The sequence below is a fragment of the Haliotis rufescens genome, unplaced genomic scaffold (assembly GCF_023055435.1).
Source record: "Haliotis rufescens isolate VD_foot unplaced genomic scaffold, xgHalRufe1.0.p SCAF_6, whole genome shotgun sequence".
Lineage (NCBI taxonomy): Eukaryota > Metazoa > Mollusca > Gastropoda > Lepetellida > Haliotidae > Haliotis > Haliotis rufescens.
Window position 1 is genome coordinate 41879590 of NW_025964334.1, and position 14212 is coordinate 41893801.

The 14212-nt window shown below is 38.1% G+C and overlaps 1 protein-coding gene across 2 annotated transcripts in view; it reads right to left on the reverse strand.

Moving 5' to 3' along the window:
* The window catches only part of LOC124110745 (RNA cytidine acetyltransferase-like), a 312648-nt gene that overhangs the window by 40857 nt on the left and 257579 nt on the right, over window positions 1–14212 (reverse strand). For both annotated transcript variants that reach the window (XM_048385668.1, XM_048385669.1), the window contains one exon: window positions 8448–8581. In XM_048385668.1, coding sequence (XP_048241625.1) covers window positions 8448–8581 — 134 coding nt within the window. The remainder of the gene's footprint in view (window positions 1–8447; window positions 8582–14212) is intronic.

The window sequence follows — 14212 nt, forward strand, 5'->3', positions numbered from 1 at the left end:
ATCTTGTTAATTTGAGTGAAAGGTGTTTACAACTGTACATTAATACCTTGCATCATCGATGTACCTCATTATCCTCACAATGCTACGATACGTAACCTCAGACAAGAAGCGAAAGCGTGACGACAGCCAGTCGACCGATGCAGATCAGTCGGGCGGATCTGCCAAACAATGAGGATTTGCAGATTTTATTGTTTTCAGTAGCTAGTCGTATATTGAATCTTGATTGACCGCCATTTTGCTTTCTCGGACGATCGATATCCAATTTTTTTATGGTCAATAATTAAGTACAGATGAAAAAAGTATTCAAATAACTATTGCTATCAACGATATTTTAGTATTTGTGATTAAAATATCTGTCTTGTTTTTAAAAAAATCTTTAGTTTAAAAAAAAACCTTTTCCCGTGAGGTCACGTGATAACCAAATATGGGATAATAGTCTCGATCCAAATGTTACAACGCGTACACTTGAGCAGACTCATGAATATAACTCATGAATATTAATTAGACCGTTCACTACGTTAACAGATCGTTATTATAACAGAAACAAACATATTTTTTCCATGTAAATCTAAAATATTATTTGTTATTAATTGTCCGGTAAATTAAACAATTTAAATTGAAACAATTCATAATTCATCATATTATGAATACGTAAACTTGTAATGTGTGTGAAAAGTCGTACTAAAATACGCTATTTGAAGGGGGCGTGGCCTAAATGCAAATGTCCGATTGGGATTTTAAATTTTCCGGACCCCTGCAAAGGACCCTAAATTTAACTGTCCCCCTCTGTCCTCTTGGCCGTGGGATACTTCTGCTGGCTGCCATAGCTTATGAAAGGGTGATCCAGACATCTCTCAACCAAGGCCTGCTTCCTCATATTATAAGCTGCTCAAATACGCTGAGAGAGATTGTCAGAGTGGATTTAGAGAGGCTACCTCAGAATTTGCAAAATGGTGGGCTAATACCTTGTGCTGACATGAAATGTACAATAACAAGGACACAAATGACCACTGCATTTGTGGCATTGAACAAGACATTATTGAAGAAAATGAAACGAGAAAAGCAGCCAGAAGGTTTTTTGTTGAAAATATGGCCCAAAACCTCACTTAATTGTTTCACAGAAAGATGAGGCAATGAGTAAGAAAACCTAAATGCCAAGGAATTCTATTCTCAATTGTAATTCAAGAGCATAGCTAATACACGTCCTGTCACTTTGGGCAAGGTAGGAAAATACAAATGTATGGGCAAGTTAGGAAAATATGACGAAGTAACACATGAGCATGGTGGGAACAATGTTGTCAGAGGGTGTGATCATGTAATAGACCACCCTCATCTCTAGACTGTTGATACGAAGGTCTCCCTCATGAGTTTTCCACAGACCTTCTATTGTTAGATTGTCCATATGAGCTGACCAGCCTGAGTTGGAAGCATCCGTATACAGGTGATGGTTTGTGTGCTGGAAATACCTGGCATGTCCACAAAGTGAGCTGATCCAATAACATTCCAGGAAAAGACACTATATGTAGTATGTCCAAGCTTGTTGACAGTACTGAAGTCATCCAAGTCTGAACGGGATGAGATCCCCTTGTAGCAACATCCACCATTGAATAGTGTGGTTGGGCAGATGTGCCATATCAGTGACCATCTGCAACAACTTGAGGTAATGATCTGGTGGCCAAATGATTCATCTCCTTAGCTGGAATCTGACTTAGATATTAATAGAGTGTGTTCGGGTAAATGTTCTACATTTGTTCTACACTGTTTTATGATTGAAGCAAGAAGGAATATTGCATATTAATTACTGAAATAAAATGATAATAATTTTCAGTAAATTTCACTTTCCTTTTGAATTCCTTCAAGCTTGGTTTGAACCTCTTTCTACTGACAGACAGACACAAAGGAAAATGTTTTGCATCACATTACTGTGCAATAAAATATGGGCTGTCAAAATTAATAATCAGCAACACACATAGCCATCTACATATTGATTTGAGTACTTGCCTTTGAGTCGACAGCTGCATAGCATATTAATGTAGACTGTCTATTTATAGATATTGGGTGTCCAAAGATCTAATTATATCTTTTATAAGAAGGTAGACATAACTGAAAAGCTTCAAATTATTTCAAAAAGGAAATATATGCAACTTACTGTCCATATGGACTGTTATGTATCATATAAACTATATGATCAATAACCAGTCTTTGTTTTAAATGAAGTATTTTGTCATTATTGTCAGTTAAATATGCAGGAACCCATACATTATCAAACAAGACAAAAAGTGAGCTTGGCTCACTAATAGCCCTGACTTTGACTCCAACATATTTCGAAGTTCAAAACATGACAAAAACAATTTTTTCTCAGAAAATCCTCTTATCAATATCAAACTTTGCACGGCAACTCTCCTATTGGTATAGAAACTCTACCCTAATTGGAAAAGAATCCATGAAGTTTTTTTCAAATCATAGGTTGCACATATGACGAAGTAAAAAATATACTCTTCAAAAAAAGAAACTTGACACTGACTTTCAAAATGTAATATAATGCGATTGTTTCAAAATAGGACACAGAAACCATAATTGAAACACTGTTTGAAGATCAATGTACACAATGTTCAAAACATTAATCGTGTCACCTAGACAGACACACGTACACGATACAGTTAATGTCACAGGGGTATCAGTATCGGTTGTGCCCACCACGTGCATCAATCACCGCTTGACACCTACGACCCATAGATGCAATCAAGTTGTCAATAACACGATGTTGGATGTGCTGCCATTCATGCTGAAGTGCATCAAGAAGCGCCGGAAGTGTTTTGGGCGGTGGATTCCATACCATGACACTCCTGCCGCCAAATGGGACAACCTGCTGCACACAGTTGGGGGCGTTACGTTCACCCCGACGTCTGTAGACACGTGCGCGCCCATCAGCACGTGTGAGTAGGAAATGGGACTCATCAGTAAACAGTACATTTCTCCACCTTGCACGTGCCCATCTAACCCTCTGTTGGCACCAAAGCAGAAGGTCCGCCAGATGACGCGGGGTCAATACATGACGTCGAACAGGTCCTCGTGCAAAGAGTCCACGCCTCCCTTAGTCTGTTGAGTACCGTTTGATCTGATATTCTGCGTACCCCAGGTATCTGTGTGGTTGTAGACGTGGCCGTGGTAGTGCGGTCTCGGAGGTGTCGCAGCCGGATGTATCGATCTTGTGCTTGGGTTGTCACCCTTGGTCTTCCTGACCTTGGTCTGTCGGGTCCACAGTGCGGAGATTGTCTGTCTGGATACGCCAAAGTGCCTGGCCACTTCTTGCTGAGTTGCTCCAGCTTGTAATCTCCCAATGGTGTTGTTCCGTTGAGCTGCATTCAGTCTTGGCAATCTGTCACCGCCTCTACTGCCGTTAGAAGGACTGTAGGAACAGCCGTTGATGTGGACTTTTATACCCATTCAGCAGGGGGGCCTGCAAGCCTAAATGCAGGATCCTGTGCTGCACGTTTTTTTACAGGTGGTTGCGTTAGACTATGAGCCAGTAGGCGATGTCGTTATTGCATAAACTCATAATAAAATTACGTACAATCAGACAATAGAAATCGTGCGAGATATGTGTGATTGCCTTAGATCAGAGTATGCTAATATACTATCACCAGACGTATGGATAGTTTAGAGGATAGACTAGAACGTTCACTCTCTAATAATATTGCCGCACTAATTAACAGCAAGATTAAAGAAGAAGTTGACAATGTGAAAAAGGAATTTCAAGCAAATATTAGCCAGTTTGAAAGCAAATTAGCTAAGTTTGAAAAGTCCTATGCAGACTGCATCAAACCAAAAGCTGGTAACAATGACATTTCCAATTGCTGTATTATGCTGAAAAAATTAAAATTACATGAAAATGAGGCCACAGAAAAATCAATCACTAACAACAAAGTGGTATAAGTGATTTGAGATGGTTAAAGTTGTCTCTGCTAAAAGGAAGAAGGTGAGATGGCAGTACCCTGGTGTTGTGATCGCCACATTGGACACTGTGTAACAAAAAGATAAAGTTTTGAAAGCCAAAGCTAAGCTCAAAAATGTAAACAAGTTTAAGAATGTTTATACTGAACCATGTAAATCCCAAACAGAAATGAAAGAAAATGCAAATCTCAGAAAACTGATGAAAGAAATTGATGAAGATGACATACTCTTTGTCAATTCTGGTGTTTATATAACCAAAAAGCAGGGTTCGAACTAGGACATAAGGGTTGGTTCCTGGAACGTAGGCGGTGGTCCCTTACTGATGTTGAAAATAGGCTTTTTCGTTCAAATACTGCTAGTTATTTTGATTTTGACATTTTATGTAAATGTAAAACATTTTTAATAAATAATTATGTTTTATCTTTACCTGATTACAAATGGTTTGGTAAAAACAGAAATAATTTAGATAAGAGATAAAAGAGCAAAAAGAGATTCTGGTGGTGTTGGGGCATTTGTTCATAAGCGATCGTTGTCAAACTATGATGTTATTGTTTCAGATGGAGTGTACAATGACATGCTGTGGTTGAAATTAACACCACATGCACGCATGGTTAACACGCTGACAAGTTAGAAAATGATCTTTATGAGGAAAATGATGCCAATGCTGCATATAGTGAATTCCATAGTGTTATTATTGATGAAATGGAAACTAAACTAAACAAGGTAAAAACAAAAAGTAATACAAATAACAAAAAGAGCAGGACAGATCTAAACCTTATTGGAACAATGAACTTCAAGATAGGTGTGAATTAGTTTGTAAGCGTGAAAGGGAGTGGTTGAAAAGTAAAACTGTTTTAACTAAACAAAATTTATGCACTGTTTATAGAGAGAGCAGGAAAGACTTTGACAAAATGAACCGAAGGGCAAAATGTGCATATTCTCTTGAAGAGCAAAATAGACTTGATACGTTATATTAAGAGCATAAAGGGAAAGACTTTTGGAAATCTATTGGCAAGTTAGGTCTGGCAAATGACAGAAAGCAAAGAATTCCCTGTGAAGTTATAGATGATAATGACACTGCCTTTTGTGATAACAATGTTGTTCTTGATAAGTGGAAAGATGCTTTTCATCGCTTATATATCTGAAGTTTTACTTTTAGGAAAAATCGTTACCCTATGACAAACATAAATATATGGATATCTGCCTTAAATAAACAGGTCAACAGGTTGGAAGTCGAAAAAGCTGTTTCTAATGTTAAACGTGGTAAGGCGTGTGGCCTTGATGGTATAGCTTCTGAGGTTCTTAGAAATTCTGCCTGTATTGATTTACCGTATAGAATCATCAAACAATAACGGAGTAGTGTCCTCCAAGTGGAATGAAGGTATTGTTAATCCCATACCTAAATCTGGTAAAAAACCCTTATATCAATTCCAGGCAAGATTTATGCAAATACATTTCACACTTGTTTTGAGCAATTGGTTGGAAAAAAATGACATTTTAGTTGATGAACAGAATGGTTTCATCTTTAATTAAGACAAGAAAAGCCAAAAAAGATTCCATTTTGTTTGCTTTGTTGATTTTAAAAAAGCAATTGACACTGTTCGAGAATGCATGTGGTTTAAATTGTTCCAACTTGGTATATGAGGCAAAATATTAGATGCCATCCCATCTCTTTATGACAATGTTAACTGTGTTGTTAAATTTAATGAACATTTTACTGATGTCTGGTGTAAAACAGGTGTGCAAGTTATCCCCAACGTTATTTGCTGTTTATATAAACAACTTAGCCCATTGTATTAATAACCTCGACTGTGGTGTTCAACATGATGATGTGATGGTATCAATTTTGATGTATGCAGATGATATAGCGCTTATAGCACCTGACAAAACGTCTTTGCAGACAATGTAGAATATCTTTTATGTTTTGTGCAAAGATTGAAAATTAACTGTAAATGCAAGTACAGTAGAACACGGATATAACGAACACGGATATAGCGAACAAACGGATACAACAAACTGTTAAAAAATCCCAGATTTATCTCCTATATAATATCATATAAAATTTACGTATTTAACGAACTCTCTACAGCGAACTAACAGATACAGGGAACTGATATCTGATCACTGACAAGCCCATCTATCACTCATTAGTGACGTGTATAGCAAAATCTCACTCAGGGTCAAGTGTCACTGACAATTGGCTGTACGCAATCAGCGGCGAATCAACACAATGGCGACGAATCAGCAGTGACAGATCAACCTTGTTAAATTTGCATTGTGTTAATCTTACCTGAACATGTAATCTTATCTGTAAAACAAACATTAAACATATACATTTTACGATATTGTCTCCAAGTGTCAGTTCACTTGAATATGCTATCACGGCGGGCAGTAGTAAGAGGAAAGCTAGTGGTCCGTTACTGCAGACCAAAGCTGGCGAACTTGCAGTGAAATTAGACCATGAAGAATTCACGTGTAACACTGCAATTACGTGTATTGTGTTTTGTCTTATCCAAGATGGCGGACGTTTCCGAGCGAAAACGTGTATAACGAACAACGGATATAACGAATTGATTTCTCTGGTCCCTTGTAGTTCGTTATGTCCGTGTTCCACTCTAAAACAAACATTGTACATTTTAGATGTCTTCTTTGATAGGCATTTAGAAGTTGGACTACTAAGAAAGGATAAGAATTTATGGATGAACAACTTCTTTATTAAAATTAAGAGCGATGTTTCAGTGTTGGTTCTAACACCGTTATCAAGCAAGTGATAGAACCTACACCGAAATGCCACTCTTAATTGTAATAAAGTAGTTGTTCATCCATTAATTCTTATCCTTACTTATTTTAGATGTCCTTCAGTAACGAAATCTAATCTTGTTTTCACATGTAATGTTAATACCATTCAGTATGTTGGGTGTTACAGACACTTTGGTATCTGCTTGAACGAACACCTTGATATGAAGAAATCTGTCAGAGAACTGTATGGTAAATCTGCCAGTAGAGCACTGTACTGAGTTTGAGGCTGCTGGCAGCATGTCATATATGTGTTTAAAAAGCTGTATGGAACTTTGGTTTAACCAGTTATGTTGTACGGCTCCGGTTTATGTGGCATCAACACATACAGAGAAATCAATAAATTGCAGAAACAAAACAAGTCTCTTCTTTCTTGGAGTTGTTCAGAGAGCACCTAACCTGGCTGTTGATATGGGTTTTAATTTGCCAACTGTTAAAACTGTCACGAATGTTAAGACTGTAGATTAAGTATTCAAGTGCAAATAATGAAATTTTCGTTGTGTTCATTGTAATTCCTGAACTCTGGTTACCTGAATTGGTCACGTGTTATTGCATTCATTTCCCAATAAATGTAAAAAATTAGGCCATGCCTACCGAAGCGGACTGCTTTTATTACTACGGAATGTCAAGGGAATTCCCTTTCTGCCCAAATGTATGGTCATGCACATGGTATTTAGCGAAATTCACGCATATTCATAGCCCAAACTACTCTATGAGACCGAAGGCCGAGATCAAATGAAACAGCAAATGTGCAGGTTCGCTCGCTAAATACAGTGTTTATTCCTAATACAGGATATTTACCATCCCCAAACACACAAGCATGATAACCTCTCTGTCATATACCATTCTTTATTTCTGTGCTCGAAAGTTGCTTTACATCTCTCACAAACATTATCTAAACATTGCAATGTTTCCTGGAATGTGCGCATTAATATATATAATGTCAGAGAGTAAGTGATGTGTCAGTCGGACAGTGACAGTAGCCAATATAGTTACAACAGAAACCTGTTTCTTATACACTGATAAACTTGTAAACTGCCTTAGCTACGTCACAGTTAGACATTGGGTTTTAGCATATTAGACTATTCTTTTCATAATGATAGCAATTATCCCTGTAGTTTCTCCAGAATCCCGATGGTTAATTCTGACTAGATTGCCAAATGACAAGGGCTACACCATGTTTGTTTATAAACAGTGAAAGTAGCCCCTGCTTGACCTTTGATATTTGCATCTCTATCCGCATATGACCTAACGAATATCGTTTTTATCTGTTAGCAATATCTTGCCGAGAAACCGACCCATTATATGATAAATATTGATATTGGCAAATAAATTTGTGTCTTCTTGAACCACCCAATAACCTGCTACAACCTGCAGTAGCAGACAGGAAATAAGTGAAGACTGCACATACTCAGAGGTTTAGTGAGATCATTAGAATCTCAACTGGAGAAGGAAAGCTGACAATGAAGGGGACTTCTGTTGAAAACCTAAATACCTTATGGTGTCATGACAGGCACAATACAGCTAGGACTCCTGGTTCTGATGTACTGGAGGTCTTGTATTAGTAAGAATTATACTACTGCTGAATACCACTTGCATAACTCAGCTCACTTAGAAAACTTCTCATTTCTCTAGTTGTTCCAACAACAAAAAGTAACCTTAGAACTTTTAACGAGAACATCTTCATACATATTTACCTTAGCAGGTTAGTTGTCAGTCCATATGACACCCCAAGATAGTCAAGTTTCTCTGCTTTCCGTTCACTCAACTTTAGCAGCAAAGGGGGCAGGTGTTTTCGTGGCATCAGATGCTCCTCCAGCAGATTCACATCCTAGATGAACAAGCATGTGTAACGTAAGCATATATACATGTTGCACAGACACTTACTTATATAGATACTGTAAATCATGCATGCGAAAATTGATGAATGGTCTTTGCTCGCATTGATTAAACATCAAATTTATATTTCAAAATGACTATCAACTATAAGATGTGAATACACAATGCCATTTAGAAAGAGGTCAAATGTAACAAATGTTATATTTGGGATAACACTTCCTTAGTAAAGTACAGATTCTCGTACTTTTTTGGGTTGAGTTCCGTCCGGGATTCGAATCCCGGACGGGACTCAACCCAAAAAAGTACGAGAATCTGTACTTTACTGAGGAAGTGTTATCCCAAATATAACAATTGTTAAACTATAAGATGGACTCACTTCACAATTTGGATAACAGAAATACCATAAAAGATAAACCTTGGACATAAAAACAAACAACTATATATATTCCACATCACTGTTTATTGAGCAGGGCTTGTAACAAGTATATGACAATGTCATTCAAACACCAGCAATTACATAATGGACATCCTGTGAATTGTCACTATTCGGGTCCATGACACTCGTGTCAAACTATGCATCACTGATTACTCCAGCGTGCCCAGACAGACGCCATCCACGCAACAGTGTGTACCTTTGTTCTTCAACTTGAGTTGGTTCAATTATCTTATTTCCTTTGTACTTCCTCAATGCCAGTAAACAGCATAAACACATAAATTATCTGTTGTTTTTAGGAAAACACGACATATTGTTTATATGGAAGTACTCTACTTAACACTAGAAAGCCGTGCTAGTTGCTGTATAATTGGACTAAGGTACAGTTGGGTTAAAGTCAGATTAAGGTTAGGATTCTTCTGTAAACCTCACAGAATCCATTTTCCCAATATACAATGCATACAGTAATTACACTGGGGTGGGGCAAAAAAGCAGGACTTAAAGACCAAATAATAAACGTACTACATACAAGACTTCTTAAATCGTAAAAAAAAGAGTGGGAATTGACAAAACGCTATCAGACCAGTGTCCCTGAGAGAATGGTATGACCCAAGGCAGCATTCTGAGCCCAACACTTTTCAACATTATGATCAATGACTTATTCCAGAGAGTATCTAATAAAATTCAAACTTCTAAATACTCGGATGACGGAGCTCAGCCCTCTGGATCCGCAAAATTCAAACATGGGCAAATGAAATCGACCTTCTCACTAAATGCCGAAAAAACTACAGGGAGAATATTCAAACACAGATAGGGAGAATATTCAAACACAGATATATCCTCACAAACAGCCCCAAACTAAAACTAAACAATAACCCCATAAATTAAAAAAAAACCACATAACAATTTCTAGGACTAATCTTTGATGAACATCTCACCTGGGGTGCTCACATTAAAAACCTAACAAACAGATGCTCTAAAGACCTAAACTCATCATTAAACAATAAACTGAAGTCAATCCAATACCAAACACTAAGGTTAATCACACACTCACAACAGGGCACACCGTGCACATCACTGCAGGCACTAACAGGTAAAATCCCCCTGGTTCTGCACCGAGAACAACTGACAATAAGTTACTGGGCCTCCATCCAAGATAACCCACAAATCCAACAAATGCTTAAAAACAAACCAAGCACAAAACTCTAAGCGCTAACTCTAAAAACTACTTAAATACTCACAACCTGAATGGATTTTAACTAAACACAGCACCAAAGAACGCTTTCATACCCAAACCCCCAAAATCCACATATCTCATATCAAAACTAAATAAAGAAACTGAACCAAGTACCGCTAAATCCAGCACACTAGCATCCATACATGAAAAATGGCCAAATTGGTGTCACATATACACAGACTGGTCCTCTAACCCTGACTCAAAATGCACAGGATTTGGTATCCACATCAACACACCTACAAAAGAAACAAAATCCTATAGGCTCTTCAATAACCAATCAATCTTCACAGCCGAACGAATGGGTACAGTAACAACCCTACACAGCGCCCTTATAAAGACACATAAAAAAACACTAATCTTAACAGACTCATTAAGTGTGCTCCATGTTATAAGAAACAAAAAATGTTCAAAACTAATACTTCAGATACTAAAACGCTCCGACAATCTCCATAAACTAGGCAAAGACATAGAGCTAATATGGATCCCTACCCACATCGGAGTGTAAATAACTTACAAATCACAAGGCATTTATCTAATCAAAACAGGCCTACATGGCCGTATTAGAAAAACAAAAACAAAAAACAAAACAAAAACACAACAAGCAAGCTGCCAATACATCATAAAACTATTATTAAACAAGGCCAAAAGTGAGCGTGGCTCACTAATACCCCTGACCCGCCTAGTGTGTCAGACTTTCAAATTAAATAATGGATAAGGTTAGGGTTTGAAAAATTCATTAAAAAAACGGAAAATTAATAAAAACAATTTTTTTCTTTTGACTGCACCCCTCCATATGACACAGATTATATGTACTAAGTTTGAGATGAATCAACTGAATGGTTTAAGAGAAATCGCGCAGACAAAGTTTTCGGACGGACGGACGGCACCCATTCCTATATCCCCCTTTCACTTCGTGGCGGGGGATAATTAGTGCCCCATTACTGCTGGATCGAGCATGGAATTCCACAAATAATCCGTACAATAGGTTCGCGTATGAGCGTATTTATCAGGAATTTAATATTTCTATGAGTAAAGATTGGCGTATTAAAGGACTTAACCATGGTCTAGGTGTTCCGTACAGCGAAAAAGAACTGTTAAAGAAGAAAGTGATGATTTAGTTTAAAAAACTCATCAACCATTCACCAGTTGACATACCATCTTCTATAAAGCGTTATCAAGATGTATTACAGTACGCTCAATCCAAAGTAGACTATACATGTCTCTGAGTAATATGGAAGTTAAGATTGGTCAAGTGATCGGTTATAATAATAATATTGTTATTGCTACCGATCAACAAAACCCAAGTATAAATTCAGATATTCACACTGAATTAATAATGCAAACAAACACAGGCCAAACGGGAATAGTAAAGCCACAGATATCTACTGACGCTCCTATTAACACATCTACTGACGCACAACCACAAGTGTCACCACACATTGCCGCTAAAAATCAACAACATATCGATGAAACAACAGCGCTTATAGTAGGTGGAGTCGCGGCTGGTTTACTCATGATTTGGATAAATAGTTCTTAATGATCTGATTTGGATAAGTAGTCTTTAGCGGATACATACAACAGACCGGCAATTGCTACTATCAGTGCCCACAAGTTTTGACTAAGCCAAGTGGTGGTCTTAGCTAATAAATTCAAGAGCCGGGAAACAATACTCCCTATTATACCAGGAAGTGCAGACGCGGCTTTCCCAGTGCTTCTCCTAATGCCTTTAAATGCTTTTTTATCCACCCTTTTAAACCATTTTTATCACTAGGGGGTGTGGATGGTCCGCTGCCACCGGTTAACGCAAGAGTCGAAGTCGATTTAATAAATCCCAATGCGGTTAAAATACTGACAATGGTTATCCCTGTTCTCTGAACAATGTTTAAATTTTATCGGCCAGTGTAGTGTCATCGTTGAGGACTTGATCGATACTTTCTCGAATTCGACTGATTCGTGAACGAAGTGCCTTTCTATTACTGGAAGCTGCTTCGAGGCGGGCTGATCTTTCGTCTTCTAAGTTACGCAATCTTTCAGCAACGCGGCGTCTACTGAATTCATCGCCTGCCTGTTCAAGTTTTGTTTTCTCATAAGCTATATGCTTGTCGAGTTCAGATAGCTTGGCTATATTATTGATGAGTTCTCCCCGCATTGTTTGCATTGCCTTGTCAAGACCTTGTAATTCCCTAATACTGAACTCCGAGGATGGTACCTGTAACGTGGAATTATTGTAGTAGGTATCCAAGATTTCTCCGAGTTCATCTGAGGCCAGCCTCGAGCTTTCTTCCAAATTATCTTTATCTATGGTACCGAGTTCAGCACGCAGTCTTAAGAACCTTCGAAGTCTTTGCAGAAAGTTTTTCTCGTGAGTAGTCTACAAAACCTTATTCATTATGAACAGTGTTGATGCCGTGTTGACACGGCTAGGGGCTTACGAGTACGAGAATTCATAAGATCAATATCCAGAGAGCCACGCAGTTGCATTATTCCTTTACTATCTATCGTAAACTTTGAACCTATTGGGCTTTCTTTTAAGGCATAGTAATAATCATTAACGGTTGATTGCAAAAGTTCATCGTTAAGATTCATAAAGCTGGTTTCATCAGTACCTTCTTCGATTGTACTAGTATCAGTTAAGTTATCTAGATTAAAATTGTCCATTTGTATATTAAACATAAGGTTACATAACTTCAAGATTACAATGTCTTCACAATACAGATGCAAGTTAAACCCACAACGTAGACTTCGGGATCCATTAGGGGTCAAAGCAATTCGTCAGTCTGTAACTATAACTAATAACCCATGTACCATTGATCAGAATCAAACACTTCTGGTTCGCTTTCCTAATTTCGGCGCACACGATGTCTTAGTTCCGGGAACAGCACGACTATCATTTACAATTGGTTTGAATTCTACCGACGCTAGCAGAGAGCTCGTTCAGAACATAGGTCATGCGATTGTTAAGAAAATCAAAATTAGCGGTAATGAAGTTTTGAGTATTGACGACAGCGATGTATATTTCTGTTACATGGATCTCTTGAGAACGGCTAAAGAACGGGAAAACTTACAGTACCAAGGTATTTGTAATCAGAACACATTGAGACTGCGTGTAGGTGCGTGTAGGTGCTGATAATACCGTCGTGGGAGATAAGGCTGTTGCTGATGCATTAGGTAACTGATTCTATATTCCGCCAGACTTTGAATTACTAAATAGTCACATGCCTTTCTATCAAGTATCCCAAGGCGATAGGTTAGAATACAAACTCACTTTTAATGACTACGGCAGAGTAATCAAAGCCGCTGAAGTTGGTACTAGCTATTCTATTGACAATATCTCATTGGAGTATGATAACGGATCCTGAATTAGCCAGACAAATTCGTAACCAGTATACCGGAAGTTTAGCCATTTTGTACGATTGCGTGCTTCGACATCGAAAGATCACCAGGAACAAAAGAGATACGGAATATCAATCTAAACATCCCCGCTAGATCGTTGAAGGGTATTTTAATGTTGTTCGAGGACCCTTCTGAGTAGAATTGACTGTCGAGGGTGTACCTAGTCAACTATATAGTCAAGGCATGCAAGCATATCAACAGTGGGATGAGATTAAAAAACTCCCTTCTATAAAACGAAGCTCAGATGTTAACGCGGTCGTGAAAGATCTGTCTCTCGGGGATATATCGATGGCTGAATTCCTTACCACGAAGTATGCGCTATGGCTCGACATGCGAACCACAGACGATGACCAACTACATGGTAGTGGGCGGAGAATAGAAAATGCTAGCGAGGGTATTACTATGCAGATAACAAAGCTCCAGGAAGCGGCTGGTAAATTAAACATATATTTGTACATGATTATGGACGCGCAACTTAATATACAGAATGGAAGATTCATGCAAGCGATCTATTAATAATCTTTTACCTAAAGAACCGCACTGCGCTATCATCTGCGGGC